The sequence below is a fragment of the Ascaphus truei genome, chromosome 3 (assembly GCF_040206685.1).
Source record: "Ascaphus truei isolate aAscTru1 chromosome 3, aAscTru1.hap1, whole genome shotgun sequence".
NCBI lineage: Eukaryota > Metazoa > Chordata > Amphibia > Anura > Ascaphidae > Ascaphus > Ascaphus truei.
Genome location: NC_134485.1, coordinates 402,005,371 through 402,027,632, shown reverse-complemented (window position 1 = coordinate 402,027,632; position 22,262 = coordinate 402,005,371). Strand labels below are relative to the sequence as shown.

The following is a 22,262-nucleotide window of genomic DNA, read 5'->3' as shown; positions in this document are numbered from 1 at the left end:
ATTACAAATAAAGATTAAAAAAGATAATCTTTAGATTTGAGTATTATCTCAATGGTGCAATCCTATAACATAGTAATGACATTTATATGGAGACATAGTATAGTCCATTAAAGCAAAGGGAAAGGGGGGGAGGAGAGAAAAGGGATAATAACAAGGGATTGATTGGGTGCAAATGTTAAGTAACAAAGGGCAATCATAGCAATCATGAAATAATGCTTACTGTCTATAAGACAAATATTCATATAATTACAAATGGTTGCTTAGAAATAAACAACAAGATTACCAAACAATGTTAATTATAACAAAAGACAGATGCTAGATAAGAAAACAGATGTAAACATTCATAAACATTGTGCAATTTATCTAAAGTAATGAACATGTTAAAGAAAATATTTAAGGTCCCACTCTGTATTCAACCCTTTAGGAATTAATGTATCGAGTGTGAAAATCCAGTGGGCCTCTCTGCGGTAAAGTGTATTAATTCTATCACCGCCCCTGTAATGTATTGGGATTTGTTCATTTGCTGTGCATCTAAAATTTGTTAAGGTACCATCTTGGCAAATACTAAAATGTTTTGATACAGGATGTATCTCATCTTTTTTAAGTATTAATCGCATATGCTCGAGGATTCTCAATTTAAACATGCGTGTTGTTAAACCTATGTATTTCTTTTGACAACCACAAGTCAACATATAGATCACAAACTCCGTTCTACAATTTATGAACATTGGGATGTTGTAAGATCTCGTATTGTCAATGTTGGTAAAAATTGTGGATTTCGTAACATACTTGCAAATTTTACAGCGCCCACATGCAAAACATCCTTTTAATATAGGAAAAAATTCTTTTTTTGTAATTGATATGTTCTTTTTAATTACACTGGCGACACACTTTATTCGAGCTCGGCTAGTCCCACGAATTCGGGTATACCCGGGTGTATTGAGGTTTGTGACTGTTTTCTGCCCGAGTGCATTGAGGTATTTTCCAGGCAGGGATTGAAGCATTTTATTCCCGCTGGCTGCAATACTGCACAGTATATATATATATACTGCATTACAATTCATGAATTTATGCCATCTGGTAGACACGCGAAGCATTGCAGCCTATTAAATCCTAATCATTATCATTTAACAGATCAGCCGCCCATCAGCCAGGCATGAACCCAGGCTGGGAAGGCAAACGCAACGGAGCTTGTGAGAGGTGAGGAGCGGCGCATTCCAGGTATCTGCCAGGTACATACTGGGTATTTGCTCGAATAAAGTGTGTCGGTGCAGTACACTAGGGGCTACAATATTTCCTATAGTTTGTGATCTTTGAAAGACAAATCTGGGTCTCGTGGTGGTAATGCTCCTGAGCAGGGGGTCAATGGTTAATATAGACCAATGTTGATTTACGATATTTCGTATTGCTTCAGCTTGCCTGCTGTATTTCGTAATGAAATAAGGGGTGTCTGTGTTTGTATTTCTCTCTTTAGAGATGTTGCTATCAGTAAATCTATTAATAGCTTGTTCTGTAGATCTATTGATCATCCCCTCTCTATTTTGTTGGAGAGCATTTTGATATGCTTCTTGGAGATTGGTTTTTGTATATCCTCTAGCGAGGAAACGATGGGTTAACTCAATTGATCTTTTATGAAAATCTTCCAAATTAGAGCAATTCCTCCTAAGACGAATGAATTGCCCACAGGGTATCCCCTTAATGAGAGCACGACTATGTGCACTGCCTGCATGTAGCAAGGTATTTTTGGCATTATCCTTGCGAAAAATGTCAGTATGAATCCGTTGGTCCAAACCTACATAAAGTTTCAAATCAAGGTAGTGTATATAAGTGGAGTGATGGTGTGATGTGAAGTGTAGATTAAACGTGTTAGTGTTTATAAAATTAATAAACAATTGTAGTTCTTCCACCGTCCCGCTTCAGATGATCAATAGGTCATCAATGAAGCGGCGGTAGAAGTGTATGTGGTGTCGAAAGGGATTGCTATCTCCAAACACGTGGGTCGCTTCCCACCAACCCATGAAAAGATTTGCATAGGAAGGTGCGAAGCATGTGCCCATGGCGGTCCCACGTGTCTGGAGGTAGCAAGTGCTACTATTAGACTTACTATTTATAGTATAGACTTACTATTTACCTGATACCATTTCACTGCAGTTGGTTTGGTTTGATTATAATTTTTTTGAGAGACTGGTATACTTTGAACCTTTTTTCCAATCATTTTCTGCAATCAAGTACTTTATTGAACACAATTATGGATTCAGAAACAGAACCAGATACAGCCAAAGAGTCTACACCTAAGACACATTTCGCATTTAATTGCTTTGATATTGCTGATAGACTCAGAAAAGCTAATTCTGTTTTTGACAAAGACCATGAACTGTTATGTGAAGATGCGCAAGATTTAAAAAAAGTATTTTTTGCAATTGGAAAAATTGATTTCACATGATCGAAGGGTTTGGTGGGAAATTACTACCCTTGAGAATTATCAGTTGACTAAGCGCATTCCCAGAGGTTTACGAATGAAAAAAAAACCCTACTTTTGGCTTTGAGAGCGATGAGTTTGAGAGACAGTGGAGACAGATTTTGGATGACTGTTCTCTCAGACTCATAGATTTAATTACCTCACACAGACAAAAAGAGAAATTATTAGCAAAAAAAGAGGTGCAGAAACTTCAGGATAGATTATCAGAATTCACACATATGAATGAATTTACTGAATTTGATGAAAAGTTAGCTGCTAATATTACTAAATTTGAAAAAAATCTTATGCAAGCTAAACAGATTAAATATGACAGAGATAGACTTGATTACGAACGTAATCAAGTCTATCTATGGCAAAAAACACAACCTATGCCTAAAACAGTTCAAAAACAATCTGGTGATTATGCAGCCCTAAAACATAAACAAAACAAACCGACTAAATCTATCCTGAAAAAAGCACAAGAAAAACAACAATCTAGTAGACAGTATGACAGAGATACTACTGATATTGATACAACAGACAATGAGTCAGGTACATACGGAGTGTCTTTTTCTGAATATGAATCCCTGGCCTCTTCTACTGAAGAGGCTCCGGTTACAAGACACACACACAGTAATCCAAATACTGTCTCCAGACGCCAAACTAGGTCAAAAAACGACGAAAGAGGAGATATAAATCCAAAGCCAAATATAGGGGGACAACCAGCGAAAAAGAGACGACAATAAATATTAACGAGACCAATGTAATAAATTTGTCTAAACATGTACTCACGAGGTCTGAGTTACAGGTCTTGGATCTGGGTTTAACGTTTTCTCCTGATAAAGATTTTGATCTTTTCTCCACTACAGTTGATTTATTTAAATTTATTAGAAAACTTTCATTAAAAAGATTTTTTAAACAGAGAGAGACTAATGTGGATAGAGGGATCGGAGTCACTGAAATTAATGTCAATAGAGATGATGATTCTAGTGTTAAACTTTTTGATATTAACAACCAACTTACCTTTAAGGAACACTGCTCTCTAAATGATATGATGGGATTGTTAGAAGAAAATGTTAAATCACAAGATCCAAGTCTTAACTTCCTAGGTAAGAAACCATCAGGATTACACAACAAATCTAAGTTTATTCCAGATAATGCAAGAGGGACAGCCATTGAATTATTTAGCCAAGCAGTTAAGAGAGATTTTCTCCTTTTGTCAAAGGGTATACAATTTTCAGTCAAACCTAACAATAGAGATAATCTTAGTCCAGAACTTAGACATGCGCTATCTATCCTCAAAAATAATGAGAATATAGTAATTAAAAAAGCGGATAAAGGTGGCGCAGTCGTAGTTATGGACTACAACTATTATCAAACTGAAGCGTTCAGACAATTAAATGATAATACATACTATGACATTTTACCCTCTGACCCAACGAGAAAATTTCTATCAGAACTCAATGAGTTGTTGGAAGTGGTAAAGGATCTTTGTCTGCTATCTCCTAAAGAGTTGGACTATTTACAATGCCAGCATCCAATCATTCCCGTGTTCCACCACCTACCTAAGGTACACAAATCGTTAGAAACACCACCGGGGCGTCCAATAGTTTCAAGTATAGGGGCACTGTGTGAACACTTATCCATTTACATAGATTATTATTTGCAACCCATTGTGCACTCCCTACCGTCTCACCTATTAGACACGTCACACCTTCTCACTTTATTTCAAGATTATCACTGGTCACCTGATTTTCTGTGGGTTACTTTAGATGTTTCTTCACTTTATTCCATCATTTCGCATGCACACGGTATATCAGCCACGAGACACTTTTTAGATCTAGATCCATCACTATCACCGCTACACACTGCCTTTTTACTTGATTGTATACACTTTTTGCTTACATAATTATTTCCTTTTTTCTGGCACTTGCTACCTCCAGACACGTGGGACCGCCATGGGCACATGCTTCGCACCTTCCTATGCAAATCTTTTCATGGGTTGGTGGGAAGCGACCCACGTGTTTGGAGATAGCAATCCCTTTCGACACCACATACACTTCTACCGCCGCTTCATTGATGACCTATTGATCATCTGGAGCGGGACGGTGGAAGAACTACAATTGTTTATTAATTTTATAAACACTAAAACGTTTAATCTACACTTCACATCACACCATCACTCCATTTATATACACTACCTTGATTTGAAACTTTATGTAGGTTTGGACCAATGGATTCATACTGACATTTTTTGCAAGGATAATGCCAAAAATACCTTGCTACAGGCAGTGCACATAGTCGTGCTCTCATTAAGGGGATACCCTATGGGCAATTCATTCGTCTTAGGAGGAATTGCTCTAATTTGGAAGATTTTCATAAAAGATCAATTGAGTTAACCCATCGTTTCCCCGCTAGAGGATATACAAAAACCAATCTCCAAGAAGCATATCAAAATGCTCTCCAACAAAATAGAGAGGGGATGATCAATAGATCTACAGAACAAGCTATTAATAGATTTACTGATAGCAACATCTCTAGAGAGAGAAATACAAACACAGACACCCCTTATTTCATTACGAAATACAGCAGGCAAGCTGAAGCAATACGAAATATCGTAAATCAACATTGGTCTATATTAACCATTGACCCCCTGCTCAGGAGCATTACCACCACGAGACCCAGATTTGTCTTTCATAGATCACAAACTATAGGAAATATTGTAGCCCCTAGTGTAATTAAAAAGAACATATCAATTACAAAAAAAGAATTTTTTCCTATATTAAAAGGATGTTTTGCATGTGGGCGCTGTAAAATTTGCAAGTATGTTACGAAATCCACAATTTTTACCAACATTGACAATACGAGATCTTACAACATCCCAATGTTCATAAATTGTAGAACGGAGTTTGTGATCTATATGTTGACTTGTGGTTGTCAAAAGAAATACATAGGTTTAACAACACGCATGTTTAAATTGAGAATCCTCGAGCATATGCGATTAATACTTAAAAAAGATGAGATACATCCTGTATCAAAACATTTTAGTATTTGCCAAGATGGTACCTTAGCAAATTTCAGATGCACAGCAATTGAACAAATCCCCATACATTACAGGGGCGGTGATAGAATTAATACACTTTACCGCAGAGAGGCCCACTGGATTTTCACACTCGATACATTAATTCCTAAAGGGTTGAATACAGAGTGGGACCTTAAATATTTTCTTTAACATGTTCATTACTTTAGATAAATTGCACAATGTTTATGAATGTTTACATCTGTTTTCTTATCTAGCATCTGTCTTTTGTTATAATTAACATTGTTTGGTAATCTTGTTGTTTATTTCTAAGCAACCATTTGTAATTATATGAATATTTGTCTTATAGACAGTAAGCATTATTTCATGATTGCTATGATTGCCCTTTGTTACTTAACATTTGCACCCAATCAATCCCTTGTTATTATCCCTTTTCTCTCCCCCCCCCCCCTTCCCTTTGCTTTAATGGACTATACTATGTCTCCATATAAATGTCATTACTATGTTATAGGATTGCACCATTGAGATAATACTCAAATCTAAAGATTATCTTTTTTAATCTTTATTTGTAATTATATGAGTTGTATTATTCTTTAATTACTTTGATCATTATTAAGTTTTTTGGTATGTTCCCTTGAATATCCATTGGTCATCTTGAATATCCACAGACATATAAGATGTTACAATTAACCAATCAATGTAATATCAATCCATTCCAGCTGCGTGTTAATTGAATAGGAGGGGCTATATATACCAGATACACTCTCAGTCCCCATTATCCCACTTGAGAAAGGGCACTAAGGTGCCTGAAACGCGTAGGGTTGTTATGTATTAGTTTTTTGTTTGTTTCCTTATTTTCATTTTATGTAGTCTTTATTAAACTTTTTTAGCCCTCAACTTGGTGAGCTTATGGTGCATTTTTTGGACTTTGGCGATTCTACTTTCCAATCTTCACCTTACATGTTGTCGTTGCTGGATTGGAGTGACGCGCTGAGTATCTGAGGGTACGTGGGTGTTGGCGTTTACTGCATTCTCCCCTGTGAAATCACGTGTCTACAGGGAGAGGAGGATTCACCGGACGGACCGGACGTACTATGACGCACTTCCGGCACTCGGGAACTCCACGCCAGAGATGAGAGACCGTGCAGTGGATATCCAGGACGGCTTCGTTTTTTCTGCAGACAGGGCCGCGCATGAGGAGTGCTACAGGAGGGATCCATAGAGGCACCGACATATGCTCTCTATATCCTAAGGATCTCAGGTAGCGGTTTCCATTGGAACTCCCCTTCTTTTTACACGCAGTCCACAGTGTCTTCTCCATCTACCTTAACCTTCCTGTTACACCCACGTTGTGAAATCCCCTCGTTGCTTACCTCAGCAGTCCTACGTAATTACTACTTATTATTAACTTTTTTTGTACTCTCTGTTTAGAGCTGTGAGTAGCTTTATCATCGATCTGGTAAAAAGTCTTTTAAATATTCATCACTTTTTAAAATATGCCAATGCTTATTTAAATTTTTATTGAAAATCAAATAATTTTATTAACTGTAAAAGTACCTCTGTTATTTATTTATTACAATACCCCTGCGGTCTACAATATGTGATCCGCACTATCAGACCTCTTCGGGTCAGAATTCTGGAGCATGTAAGGAACATTGTGAATGGTATGGAAAATCACAGTGTTCCTTTACATTTTAAAATGTTCCATGGGTCTGATCCGAGGGGTCTGAATTATATTGGCATTGATCAGGTCACTTTAAATTGGAGAGGTGGCAATCGTATCAAGGAAGTTTCTCAAAAAGAGACTTTCTGGATACACAAATTGCGTACATTAAAGCCTTTGGGTCTTAATATTGATATAGATTTAGCTTTTTTTTTAAATTAATAACGATAGTGTGCATTTTATATATATATTTATCCTCTTTTATAAGACAGTCTGTTTTATATAATATATTTTTAATGATATTTTTAAAATATAATGTTTTAATATAATGCTATTTATATATATGCACTGATCTCCTCTTTTGTCTCCATTTAGATCCGTCGTCGTGTTAGGGAGTTTGTTTTCAGATATATTTTTATATATTTATATATTTTTATTGTGTAATTTTGTAATGTATTTTTATTATATAATATATCATGTTAAATAACTCCCACCTTTCTTGTATACATTTACTTTTGTGTTCATTTCTCTTTGTTACTGAAGTGGTTAATTGATGTAGAGGTGTGCTGAGCCTATTAGAATCAACTATGCGCCGTGATGTCATCTACTCCCTCCCATTTGAGGAACTATTTATTGTAGACTCATGGTGCAGTATCCTTACACCCCTTGAAGAAGTCCGCCCTATTGGACGAAACGCGTAGGGTTATTTCCTGTGTGCTCAGACTTTGTGAAGCAGTCAGCTCCCCTTCGCCGTGAGATCAGCTGTGCTGGTGTTTTGCATCTTCCTGCCTGTGCGTCCTGCATTGCTTTGACTACCACGGAGCCCGATGATCCTCCTCTATTGCGGGAACGCTGAGAGAGCTGGGCCGTGACGTCAGACGCCATCTGCATGCGGAAGCGGTGGATGTGTAGCAGCTGACCGGAGCATTCTACTGCGTCTGAACCCAGAGTGGTTAAATTGCCTTTATTATTCCTGGAGCATGTGAGTGTATTGGAGCCTGCTTGCTCGAGTGTTTTTATTAATTAAATTGTGTTGCACTATATGTTTTCTTTTTTCTTTACATATGTTGCTCATTTCAAATTGAGATTCCCAGTGCCTTTCCACCTTGGAGAGGAATATTGCGCTTTGTGTCCTCCCCCAGACGTTACTTTGGGTCATTGTGAAATCACTCACACTAGCTGCATCTCCTCATGGTGATATTAATTTTGTTTTTTTAATATTATATACCGTATATTGTTAAGGTTTGCGCTTACTTTCCTTGCACCATTACAGTAAAACTATGTCTATTTTAGCAGGTCTTCCATTTTAATTTTATCTACTGTATGTCAATATATTATACTGCTTGTATGTATCAAATATATTGTACTGTCTGTTTTTGATTGGTACTTTAAATTTACTGGTTGGATTTCATTCCCCCTCTTCTCCTCTGACTTCTCCTGAGAGTCCCATAAAATGCTTAACCTCCTTGTTTACTTAGTGAAAATATACGTAAATCATATTTAACTTTATATCCATCAAAATTCTCCCTGCTTTTTTCCTCGTGCTCCTTTTTCATCCTTTCTTACTGGTTAGAATTTTGCTGATTGATGATAAAATCCACTGTATGCAGACATTTGCACAGAAATCCTCTTTATCGTGTACTTAATTTATTCTTCCAACTACACAGCTGCGATCCCTTGACTTTACCCACAAAAGTTGCCTGTTTATTCCTATTACCCATATCACTACTGGCTCTGCGCTCCCCCTGGAGATGTGCAAATATGTCTGTTCCTTCAGAAAGGTCACTACAATTCTTTAACATTTGCAAAGTTAGTCGCTGAACATGCTCTTTGCTATTTAGTTTGAGAAATGCTGCCAAATTTAAGCTTATATAAGAGACCTGTGCAGTGCTGATTCTCTTATGACCTTGTTATACACTATGGATCGTAACAGTAAAATGATTTCAAGTAAATGTAATGTAGTTGGAGACTTTATGTTAATTAAAGGATGAGAGGTTTTTTTTTGCTCATGCAAATGTTAACATTGTTGCAATTTTTTTACATTGTAAGTGACATTTGCCATATTTTTAAGTGTGCAAATGTTTAGCTCATCTCTATGCCTTTCCATCTGCCTTAAAATAACTCTTAATAACTGTGTTCATGTAGCTTGTATGCCACAAACGAGATGCTATTTCTTTGTCTAACAGGTTGTATGCAGTGAACCCGAGGAGTACAACCGTCTGAGGACTTTATGCAATGGCACACAAGAAGGTCCCATACTTAGAAATCCTGGAGGACACGATAGAAGGAGGACTACTAGATTGCCTACATCAGCTGAGGTTGCGTTTTGTCTGACATTAACAGAATATGAAACTGTGCCCATGGATATATCTGCTAACTTCAGCTTCAGAAACACTTTGGAAGGTAATAGTGTTATTTCTTTTACCCTCCATGTAAGAGGCTCTGATTTCTAAAGTGTGTCATTTTGATTAAGAAACCTACTAACCTCTCCAACAATGGGAAAGTCACTAGCCAATCATTTTGGGCTCAAATGGCACATTTCACACGGTTTTCTAAAATATCTGTATTCCTTCTAGAATAGCTCTTCTTATATTTGCATTTATTTATATTTTATAGCTGTATATTTAATACTTTTACTCTTGTAACACTGTACAAGGAGGGATATATACTGTATACATATACATACATACATACGTATTCTCCTGTCTTTGAGCTACTGCCAAACATGGTTTTCCCATTCATTTCCTTTTATATTGTTTCCGATTATTTTATTTTTTTTCTAGGTTTTGCTAATCCAACCACAGGAGTAGCTAACCGGTCACAAAGCAGTTTACATAATTCTTTGCACATTTTTATGAATGGCTCCATGTCCCAGGTTCAGGGATCTGCTAATGATCCTGTTTTTGTTCTTCACCATGCCTTTGTTGACAGGTAAGACTCAACATCAGTTTTCTAATGTATATGTAGCACACTTTCCCCCACCCCCTGGGAGATGTGTGGCTACAGGATGTGTGGTGTGGTGCGATAACTGTGGCTCACAGAAAACCTGAGCCTCTGCAGCTGGGAACTTGGGGTGCACCTGGGATGCTCGGTAGCGCCTCCACATGTATGGGATTCTACTGTGCGGAATACCCCCATTACAGGACACAAAGAATTACACATAAGATAATGCTTTTACTGCAGATGACCAAAGATATCTCACATCCATATATATATACAGTCTCACCAACCACCAGGCCATGCACGGCCGTACCCACCAGCCCTTCGTCCCCCAACTGGAACACAGTCCCCAACGTACTGAAGGGGCCCTTGGGCAACCAACCACCCTGGCATCCACAAGGTAATACCCCACCCAATGTGTGGTACAGCGCTGCCCACTAAAATGTTTGGTTAGTGCACGTGGAGACTTGGGTACCTGCCGGGTGATCCCATACCCGGGCGTGCTGTGGAAAATAGGATCCAGCGATATCAGCGATGAGTCCGCCTCTGTGGTGGGTGGTATCCAGCTGGAGTGTCCCACACTGATGATAGTCTCTGATGGAGCAAGTGTCTGGTCTGTGACCCAATGTTCTGGTTCAACAGGGGCAGTGCCCCTATCTATTGGCCTGTCCCTGCAGCAACGCCAAGCTACACAGGGAAGTCAGGGCCTAGCTGGGGCCTAATAGGGGATTTCTGGCCTAGTGCAGGTGCCACAGACACCTGCACACACCTTTTACACCTTCCTTGTCCCAGTTCCGACTGGCGCGGTCTTCGCAGCGTGCCAAATGTATCTTCTGGAGAGCAGGGGAATCCGGGAGCCCTATTGGCTCTGTCGCGTCATGTGATTACCAGCCCACTGCATTCTGGGGGCTGTGGTCCCCACGGAGCCCTCTCTGGTTAATGGCCGCTTTGCCCGCCTAGTCCTGTGCATGCGCGGCATCTTGATGCTTCCAAGATGGCGGTGCACGCACCCCTCCGCTGCCCACCCCGCACCCCGCGGAGGTAAGGGTAATGGAAAAGGGACCCAGGGGGAACCTAGCTACATATATTCAAAACAAGAAAACTACAGTAAATGCAGTCCAGTAATTAGTAATCTACTGTTGATGCTGTGTAAAGGTTACAACAATGGGTTTTAATGCTTTGAAAAATAAGTTCTGGTTGTGAAGTTTAGTTTTATGGGAATTCATTAAATACCATCTAAAAGCTAGAGAGCTACGCTACTACTTTATTTTAATTTCCTTTTATTCAATAGTGACTTTCTCGATGCTCCGGTTTTTATATTGGCATTAAAGGTGCTTTTCCACATTCTGTAGCAGGAAAAAATTATTTGATTCCTGTGGGGAAAAAAGAATGATCTTTGAGTAGGTCCTTCGTAATTCTCATTTTATCTGAAAACGCTTTTATCATAATAATTAATAAATAATAATTATTGTTCTTGAGTAGCGCTTTACAGAGACATTTTGCCAACACAGTCCCTGCCCCATAAAGCTTACAATCTATGTCTTTTGGTGCCGTAGGCTGCGCTTATAGTGCCGGCGACGCGACGTCGCGGCAAAACAAATGTATTGCTGCCGTCACATGCACTTATAGTAAGCGCGACGTGACGGGAGCGACACTGGTGGTGCAAATTTTTGAAGCCGGTCAAATTTGATTTTTCAGAGGCTGTCGCCACATGTGACAGCCTCTTAACGAATCAAAGACCTGGTCGCCCGTGACGTCGCAGGAAAGCGAATTACAACTTTCGCTAGCAGCGACGGGTAACGTCATCCATCACGTCAATGTCGTACGCACTATAAGTGCGGCCTTAGGCTGCGCTTATAATGCCTTGCGACAGCGACGTCGCTCCGAAACAAATACATTAACTCTGTCGCAAGCGCTTTATAGTAAGCGCTATAGTAAGTAATTTGATTTTTTTAGAGACAGTCGCCAAATGTGACTATCTCTAAACCAATCAGATTGCGCTGCCCACCCCCTTCGTGATGTCACTGCCTTGTCGCCAGCGACGTCGATAAAAAAACAACCTATAACTTTCGCTAATGGCGACGGCAACAGGTGACGCCATCGGTCGCATCGCCAGCACTATAAGCACCGCCTAAGGCACAGGGAGATAAAATTACTTGCCCAAGGTCACAAGGAGCTGACAGTGTCTTTACTCACTGGGCCGCTCCTTCAGCCCATTAGCTCATAATTACTTTGTCAAAAAATTTAAGTACAGTATATAACAAAAAACAAACAAAGATGCCCAAAGCTACTTCCAATGTGACAAAAATACACAGTGCAATACCTATATATTCTCTTGAAAATGGGTCATTTAGTTTAAACCCTTTGGCCAAAGCGTCTTAAGCCTGCTGCCACTTACAAGGCATGACCGTTAGCAGGTCCTAGCACTCCCTGAGTTAAAATTCTTATATACCTGTATAATTACAGGAAGAAGGATCTGCATTGGATCTGTCCCAATCAATGACATCCCAATCACACAGTCAATCATGACATGGGTATTACGAGGTATACCCCACGTGATTTGTTAAAATAATGGCCGCTGCATCTGTATGTGTAATGAATGTTACAAGGGCTAGAAAACCTTAGTACTTTATGTACAGTACTACTGTAAGCGTATTAAATGTTCTGCAAAAGAGTAAAAAGTCTTATAACAATGAAACCAGTAAAAACTTTATAAAACAAAACTTATTTTTTATTAGGCTGCACTTAGTTCCGGCGACGCGACGTCGCGTCAAAACAAATGCATTGAATCTGTAGCATGCGCTTATAGTAGGCGCGACGGAGCGATGGAGCGATCTGCATCTCTGTATTCAGTAGAATTTGATTTTTACAGCGACGGTCTCACCATGTGACAGGCTGTAAACCAATCTGATAGCTTTTGATGCAGGGAGAGGGAGGGGGGGGTGATTGTGTGTGTGTGTGTGATTATGTGCAGGGCCGCCAACAGGGGGGGACTGCCGGTGTTGGCATCCCGGGCCCCATGGGCAGGGGACACGGCCGCCCGGACCCCCTGAGCGGTCAGTTTATTTAACGCTGCACCCGGTGCTGGGTCTCTCTGACAGCAACACCGGAAGTCAGCTGGGCTAAGCTTCTGGTGTGCCGGTGTGAGAGGGAGGCCCGGCGCGCATGTGACAGACAGGTACCTGCAGTGGGGCAGGAAAACTGCTGTGACCTGCGGCCGGGCCCCCTGCAGTCCCGCCGGGCACCGCCAGCCACCGCCCCCCCACAGCACTGCCAGCCCCCAGGTCCCCGCCGCCACCCCACCTCCAGTAACCGCCCCCCCCCCCAACACAGCACCACCAGCCGTCGGGCCACCGCCACCACCAGCCATGGTCCCCCCCTCCACAGCCCCGCCAGCCGCCGAGCCCCTGCCCCACAGAACCGCAGCCACCGCCACCGGCCCATGCAGCACCGCCAGCCCCTGCAGCCACCGCCCCCCCTTGCACCAACAGCACCCAAGTCACAACCCCTGCAGCACCGCCCCCCCCACCCTGCAGCCACGAGCACACCCACCCCTCCTGAGATCATCCCCAATGTAAGCCTGATTTTTATATGTATTGGGGGTGTATTTTATATATGTATTTGGGGGGGTTGGGGTATATTTATATGTATTGGGGTTAAGTAAAAGTTGCGCGCTAAAAAAAAATTCTGTGGTATGTGCGCTATGGATTGGGGGGGCCCTGATTGTGTGTGTGTGTGTGTGTGTGTGTGTGTGTGTGTGTGTGTGTGTGTGTGTGTGTGTGTGTGTGTGTGTGTGTGTGTGTGTGTGTGTGTGTGTGTGTGTGTGTGTGTGTGTGTAGTCTGTCAAGTGAAACACACTATTTGAACAAATATTAAATTCTCCCGTAATTTACAGTAAAACTAAAGTTAATTCAGCATACAAACAGAAATTACAACTCCTCTCCATTTCCGCCTTCCCCTTGCTCTTGTCTTCGCCCCTTGCCTTCCCCCTTGCCAGCTGTCACTCACCTTGTAGCAAGAGACGGTCTCCCAAACTCAAATTACAACTTTCGCAAGGACTACGGCGACGGGTGACATCATCCGTAGCCGTAGCTGTAGCCGCAGCTGGCACTATAAGCACAGCCTTGTATGAAAAAAATTCCCAGTACATTTTTAGTTGATTATTGAAACAAATGCTCGTCCCCAACGCCGTGGGTGTTCCAGGAAAGATGCATTTTATGCCTTAAAAAGGCAATTATGTTGTCTTTCACAGCTTGGAAAAGAATCAGGATCATAATGTAATGCCCTTTTATTTCGTCCATAATATTTCTGCTCAAATTCGAAGTCAGTGCTTTCTTGCCCGAATTGCCATCAGAATTAAACATATTAAACCACTGAAGATACAGCTCATAACTGACATGGTGTTTCATAATGAGGTAGAGCACTGCCGAAAAAGGAAGCAAAAGGGCTGGGGCAAAAAATAACAATTATTTATTAGGCATATAAGCCAAAAAAGACAAACACACGAATTTAAATTCGTGTGTTTGTCTTTTTTGGCTTATATGCCTAATAAATAATTGTTATTTTTTGCCCCAGCCCTTTTGCTTCCTTTTTCGGCAGTGCTCTACCTTCTCCCCTTTTTCTTACCTTATCAACCATTGGTATAGTAGCACGCCCCGGTACATATCATTGCTGAACAGCTGGAGGATTTTTCTCTACTAGCTGCTGAGTGGATTGGGTTTTCAGCCAGTGTGTGGCCGGCACTCCAGGCCCCTACCTGTGCACCGGGAACAGAACACAGCTGACGGAGACGAACATTGCGGAGGAGTGGATCGTCCTCCGTCTTCCCATCAGCCACCACCCCATGACAGAGTCGGACGATACATCGCGGGAGAATCACCTGGCACCCGGTAAGGTGGTGTGAGGCTCTGCTTGCAGGTCTCTACTACCATCAGCTTGTCCTTGCATACCGGGTAGCCATTACCGCATGTCCGAGTGAGGAGGGTTTTACCCCGTCTGCTTCGGGGGGGTGTACCATCGGATCGGCTGGAGAACATACCGGTTCAGCACAGGTGAGGTGGGGGTCGTTTAGGCTCACACACACCATCGGCATTACCCACGGGACACTCTTTGCCTTATTTCTTCATGCGTACCGGTTTGCTGTGGCATTTTATTACAGTTCATAACATAGACTTTGCAGTATTTGCAGCATCAACTTGGGGGTCCCCCCCTTTTTTCCGTGTTTCATAATGAGAAGGGCTAGTATGGTAACTTTTTCTGCGCTTCTCAAAGTATTTTTCCTGTATCCTTTGCGGGTGGTCTGTTAGCGTTATGTCTGGGATCGTGCACGTATCGAATTGCATTTGAAGCTGTACTCTCCTGGGTGCTGCGGGTCATGCAGAAGGTGTGCTTAATTCACTGGGCGAGGATAAATGATCTGTGGGGCTTCACATTTGTACCAGTACACCTCTGGGTGCAGCGGGTGTTTGTGGAAGAGGTGTGCTTCTGTCAGTGGGTGAGGGTAGAGTGTCTGGTAGGATGCTTTCCTCCGGTGTTGTGCGTTGTCTTGGAGGTGTGCAGGCCAATTCCGGTGAAGTAGAAGTTGCAGGTGGTGGATGCATTTCTCCAGGTCACCCTCCTGTTCCTGCGTCGGACATACAGTGGGAGGGACAGAAACAAAATAATAGAGCCCAGGAATACCATAGTTAATGTTGCCCATGACCCTCTGCATCACCTTCATTCTCTCCAAAAGTTGATCTAACTTTGCCTCCATTCTTTCTCTGTATTGCTGTGTTGTGTTGCAAATTCTTCCGTAGTCACTTAAAGATTTCACTATGCGAGCTACCTAACTCGGGCTCACAAAAGGTGTGAGTGTGGAATTGTGCTCTCTCTCTAAGAGCTTGGGTGCTTCTTTTGTCAGTGGGTCTTCTGCTTGTGCATCAGTGCAACAGGGGACATCTCGTTCGGCTTCTGTTTTCAGGTGGACGTCTGCTGGGGACTTCTTGTTCATCTTCGCTTGAACCCATTCAATGTCCTTATGTATGACAGTTCTAATTTTCTTCCTGCAAAAGCCCTGTCCAGGACATTTTGCCTTGGGAACTTTTAGTGCCTTTTCTTTTGGAACCTTAGGCTTTCTGGTCATATTTGCCTTTGGCACGCAGAACAACAACGCATGACATATTACACAGTGTCATGATTTATTTAAAAAAAATAAAGCCAAAATGGAGAAGCTATGTGTGAAAAACGAAAAACTCCCGTACTGCTTCCATATGAATTAAGATGCTAAGTAGCAGACAGGTGCTGCTAATCAAATGCCCTTGATTCATTGATCATCAGCAAGTGTAACCCCCTCTATAAAAGCCGAAGTTTTAGCAGTTTGCTTGTCTGGAGCATTCAGGTGTGTGTTAACACAATGCCAAGGAGGAAAGACATCAGCAATGATCTTAGAGAAGCAATTGTTGCTGCCCATCAATTTGGGAAGGGTTATAAGACCATTTTTAAACAATTTAAAGTTCATCATTCTACAGTGAGAAAGATTATTCAAAAGTGAAAATCATTCAATACAGTTGCCAATCTTCCCAGGAGTGGATGTCCCAGCAAATTTACCCCACGGTCAGACCGTGCAAAGCTCAGAGAAATTGCAAAAAAAACAAGAGTTACATCTCAGACTGTACAGGCCTCAGTTAGCATGTTAAATGTTAAAGTTCATAACAGTATAATTAGAAAAAGACTGAACAAGTATGGTTTGTTTGGAAGGGTTGCCAGGAGAAAGCCTCTTTTCTCTAAAAAGAACATGGCAGCACGGCTTAGTTTGTAAAGTTGCATCTGAACAAACCACAAGACTTCTGGAACAATGTCCTTTGGACAGACGAGACCAGAGTGGATATGTTTGGCCACAATGCACACCGCCACATTTGGCGAAAACCAAACACAGCATATCAGCACAAACACCGTATACCAACTGTCAAGCACGATGGAGGGGTGATGATTTGGGCTTGTTTTTGTAGCCACAGGACCTGGGAACCTTGCAGTCATTGAGTCGACCATGAACTCCTCTGGAAACCAAAGTATTCTTGAGTCAAATGTGAGGCCATCTGTCCGACAGCTAAAGCTTGGCCGAAATTGGGTCATTCAACAGGACAAGGATCCCAAGCACACCAACAAATCTACAACAGAACGGCTGAAAAAGAAAAGAAACAGACAACTAAGGGAACTACAAAACAAGTCACCAATGCAACAATTCAAGACTTGAATTCATGTATAAAACCTGAATGATAAATATAAAATGGTTTAAATATACAGTTATGTTTGTGTATGTATCTGTTTTGAAGCATCTACATCAAAATATCTACATAGCTTCTAAATAATCATCATATAGATTCAGTCCAAGCACATACAATGAATCAATGCAAAATGCAATATAATATAAAATACAATATGATATAAAATACATTACATATTACAATATACTATAAAATATAAATAAATAAATACATTGCACTTGCATAATACAATATAATATCCTGTAAAAAAAGAGGGATGATAGGGCCAAAGAACGTGCTAAAAAACCCCAAAAAACTGAGGCTGGATGAGTGCGCTGGTGTTAATATGCTCATTGAAACATTTGGGGGACAATGTATCTAATGTATAGATCCAGAAAGTCTCCCTAAGGCATAACCTCCTGAATCTATCACCCCTCAACAGGGACACCGGAACACTCTCCAAGCCTCCAATGGTCTTGGATGATGGGTCTTTATTATTTTTGGTCAAAAAATGTTTGGACAAACTATGGGCTAGGTTATCATTAATAACATTTCTCCTGTGTTCCAAGAACCTAGTGCTCATAGTACGAATGGTTCTTCCCACATATTGGGGGCCACAGGAGCATGATATGAGGTAAACTACAAAAGTTGAAAGGCAATCAATTCTACCTTTTACCTCATATTCATTCTGATTGGAGAAGGAACAGAAAACATTACCGGTAACAAAATATTCTTCATATTTTTGGCCTGTTATACGTTACTTGTATATTACTCCTAATATTACCCCTAAATATTTTTGGCCCCCAGTCGGTTAAGGGATGTTGCCAGTGAATGCTCTAATTCTACGAATTAATTATGTGGCAACTATTCATGTGGGCGCAAATGTTGTCTCACATGTAAACATCTAGCTACAAGTAATGTTTTCTGTTCCTTCTCCAATTACTGAGCATTAGAGGTAAAATCAAGGTTCGGCTGCTGTAGATAGTAGTCAGGTAGGACCAGGTTACCAGATGGAACTGTCAAGGAATAATCAGGTTGGAGCTGCTGTTCACGATGATTTTCAGATGGTGTCCGATTGCAACGTATAATTCAACCTGTTGGTCCCGTTTCTTCTCCTTCTGAAGTTTCCATGATCAAACATATTCTCAAAGGATGGTTCCAATACCCCAAAACCTTCTGTCACACCTGGATTGGGGAGGGATGTGAATGAAGCAATCATTAATTGACAAAGTAAAGCGCACTGAATTTTTCCATTTACTAGAGTCAACTGAATCCCTGAAGTATTCATAATTGGCAATGAGATAGCTATATTTTCTGATACAGTGGCTTTCTTATCTGCTGCATCGTTAATTTTCTGAATATAGTAGACAAATTAGACAACAATCTGGTTTCCCTACAGCAATTGACATTGCACTCTTTCTCAACTCACGAAAAACTCAGGTGTGAGTGACCAGAACGTCTAACTATTGTATAAGTTGAAGACATTGAACTTTTATGTTTTGCAACAAAATATTAAAACAAACAAATTTTGATAAGGTCTTGAATGGGGAAGACCATTAAACAATGAGGAATTGTAATGAATTCCAGTATATTGCTGGATCAGTCTTGCACCTGCTTGAGACTTACAGCACTCTACATAGACTCACTAACTTAACACATTCACTGTGCCATATGGCGGATAGGCGATGAATTTCAAACAAATAAATCAGAAATCTGTCTGGCATATCCTGTTTAATTCAGGTTTGAATAGCAACACGAAGAGCTGTCTCCAGATGTAATCATTATACATCACATTTAGTTGAAGACATCTCCAAAACAAAACGATTGATGTCCAGACTTTAGTTAAGGAAAACTAAACTTACAGACAGGCTACATCTGTATTGTGATTCTCAGAAGGTCTTGAGTTTGAAATATGAGCTTTCATGTGTGTTGTTGGCATAGAACACTACTTGTGTTAAATTCTAATTTCATATACCAAATACAGCTCAACCCCGTTATAGCGCGATCCGCTATAACGCAGATCCGGCTATACGCGGTTTGAGCGTGGACCCCGAATTTAAAAAAAATATTTTTAAAGTTTTTTTTTTTGCACACACACTGCACACACTCACTGCACACTGCATACATTCACAGCTTACTACATACACTCACAGCACACTGCACACACTCACAGCACACTGCACACACTCACAGCACACTGCACATACTCACAGCACACTGCATACACTCACAGCACACTGCATACACTCACAGCACACTGCATACACTCACAGCACACTGCACACACACACTCACAGCACACTGCACACACACACACTCACAGCACACTGCACACACACACACACTTACACACACACAGCACACTGCATACACTCATAGCACACACTCACAGCACACTGCATACATTCACAGGACACTGCATACACTCACAGCACACTGCACACACTCACAGCACACTGCACAGACTCAGCACACACTCACAGCACACTGCATACACTCACAGCACACTTCATACACTCACTGCACACTGCACACACACAGACAAACTGACACACACTCATATACACACACACACACACACACACACACAGAGACACTGTCTCTTTAAGGGAGCTTGCTCTCGCAAGGTGGAAGCAGAAGCAGAAACAGGGAGAAGAGCTGCCAGATGCCGGGTAAGTGCTTTGTGCTGTTGCCGCTTCCCCGCCGGGTCTGGGAACGCTGGGAGAGTTCGCAGCTTCCCCCCTCCGGCGGACACGGTACCACCACAAAAAAAAAATGTAAAAAAAAAAAGGACCGCTATAACGGGGTTAAGCTGTATTTTTATTTTATTTTTTATATCTATAACCTTTACAATGGGACCAGACTAAGCCCACCCTCCTCGGCAAGTTCGATTTTCCCACTCATCCATCTCGAATGCCATTTTTATGGCATGGGGGAAACTTTTTTCTGTTAAATTTAAAAATATGTCTTCTATTTCTTAAAACGCTATCTCTGTAAATCCTAGAATATTCTGAACCACCTAATCACATTTGGCTGAGTTTGCCCTAGGCAAATATATTAGTCTGGACAGGGCTACTCCTGAGTGTAATGGGCAAACAAATATCTGACTTTTGCACCCTCATAATCAGGACTTGTTTGGCATCATTTGATTTGTCTGATCGCAGAAGTTACACAGATATATTTGTTGATCTTGTGAATGATGTCGGATCCACAATATCTTCTATTAAGTAAACTTACACAGACGTGGAATGTCTTCCTGGTAACACCCACTTGCGTTACCCAGATCCCTTGAGGAATTTATTTTCAGTTATCTAAAGATGCTCTGTTTATTTTCACAATCAGAAAGAGTTGTGGATATATGGTTTTAATCTTTCCTCCTCCTCCCTCACAATCCCAAACCAGGTTTGCTCTTTGATAACCCCACTTTTAGACAGCCACAGAACATGCTGGGGTCATTCTGGCCTGACCCCAGAAATTGTTTCAAGTTCATAAAAAAAAACATATTTTTAAGATGTAACTTGAAACTCAAATTAACCTTTTGTATCCCGACGTAGTCAAATACTGAATCTAGATAGGGCCTATCATCGCACTCCCCCACAGTGACTTTACCTACCTTCCTGTAGTGTTGCTTCCAGTTTTACTGAAGGCCTATTCCCTCCTGCTCTACCAGAATGTTTTTCATTGGCGGCATTGGAGAAAACATTAAAATTTGTTAGAATGAACCAGACAATAACATAGAAAAAAAGACATGACGTTGAAATATTTGTGCTGCATGAAAAGAAGCTGTTTATGAGTGCACAGATTGCAGTATAAATGTCCTTTGTTCCATTTGTATGGTGTCACATTTTTTCCCCAACATATTCTCAGTAGTAAATGTTGAAAAAAGCAGTGCACGGCCAGAGGAAAGGATCCAAATTTGTTTTTTCTTTATTAAGACATGGTTAAAAATAGGAGGTACACAGCTCTCCTATGCGTTTCGTATCGCAAGTACTTTTACAAGTACAGTACTTCAAGTATATCAGTAGGCCTGTATAATGGCATTTTGGTAATATTTCAGATGAGAAAGCAAAGTAAAGTAAAAAAAATAACAATTTTTAAACCATTCTTAATGAACTGTGATATTGCAAATAATGAATGGTTACTAAGATCTCTTTTTATATTCTCACACAGTCCAAAAAAATGGTTTGCTCTGCAGAGGGTAGCTCTGTTTGTCTATTAGTGCGTTTTAATTTTTTAAATTTGAATTTAAAAAATAAAATGTATTTTAATGTAACTTGTTTCTTTTAAACAGCATCTTTGAGCAATGGCTCAGAAGACACCAACCCTTATTGACGGTTTACCCAGAATCCAGTGCGCCAATTGGGCACAATCGTGGATACAATATGGTTCCTTTTATTCCACTATATACTAATGGAGAATTCTTTAACCCATCAAGAGATTTAGGATATGATTATGACTATTTGACAGAAACAGGTACTGTTTTTTATTATTAAAAACCACACTAACATATACTTATTAAACTAAATATAGTAGTACTTTAATGAAAAACTAATATTAAATAACATGCTGATGCCTAATAAACTCACTCAGATTAAAATCATCCTGATTAATTATGTGAAGCATTCATTTTAATAAAACGTTACCCAATACAATGACCTAGATAGCACTAGCCAAAAGAGTGTGGTATGTACAGTATGTTGTAACGAGTGCTCGCCACAAACAGGACGTTACCGCAAGGACGAGGTGGGTATTATTAAACACCGACCCAAGCCGAGAGGCCACGTGTGCAGGCTCATTGTCGTATATCCGGTTCAGGGTAGGAGAAGTTGGGTAGTAGATATACTCGCCATGGTCGAGGGGGGGAGACTGGAGGTTAGTAGAGGTCACATAGATGGGGTCGAGGGTAGCAGAAGGCAGCAT

The 22,262-nt window shown here is 40.8% G+C and overlaps 1 protein-coding gene across 1 annotated transcript in view; it reads left to right on the top strand.

Annotated features, from left to right (window-relative positions):
• The window catches only part of TYR (tyrosinase), a 75,724-nt gene that overhangs the window by 11,481 nt on the left and 41,981 nt on the right, over positions 1-22,262 (top strand). Inside the window, exons 2-4 of the mRNA XM_075592554.1 lie at positions 9,348-9,564; positions 9,945-10,092; positions 21,634-21,815. Of these exons, the coding sequence (XP_075448669.1) occupies positions 9,348-9,564; positions 9,945-10,092; positions 21,634-21,815 (547 nt within the window). The remainder of the gene's footprint in view (positions 1-9,347; positions 9,565-9,944; positions 10,093-21,633; positions 21,816-22,262) is intronic.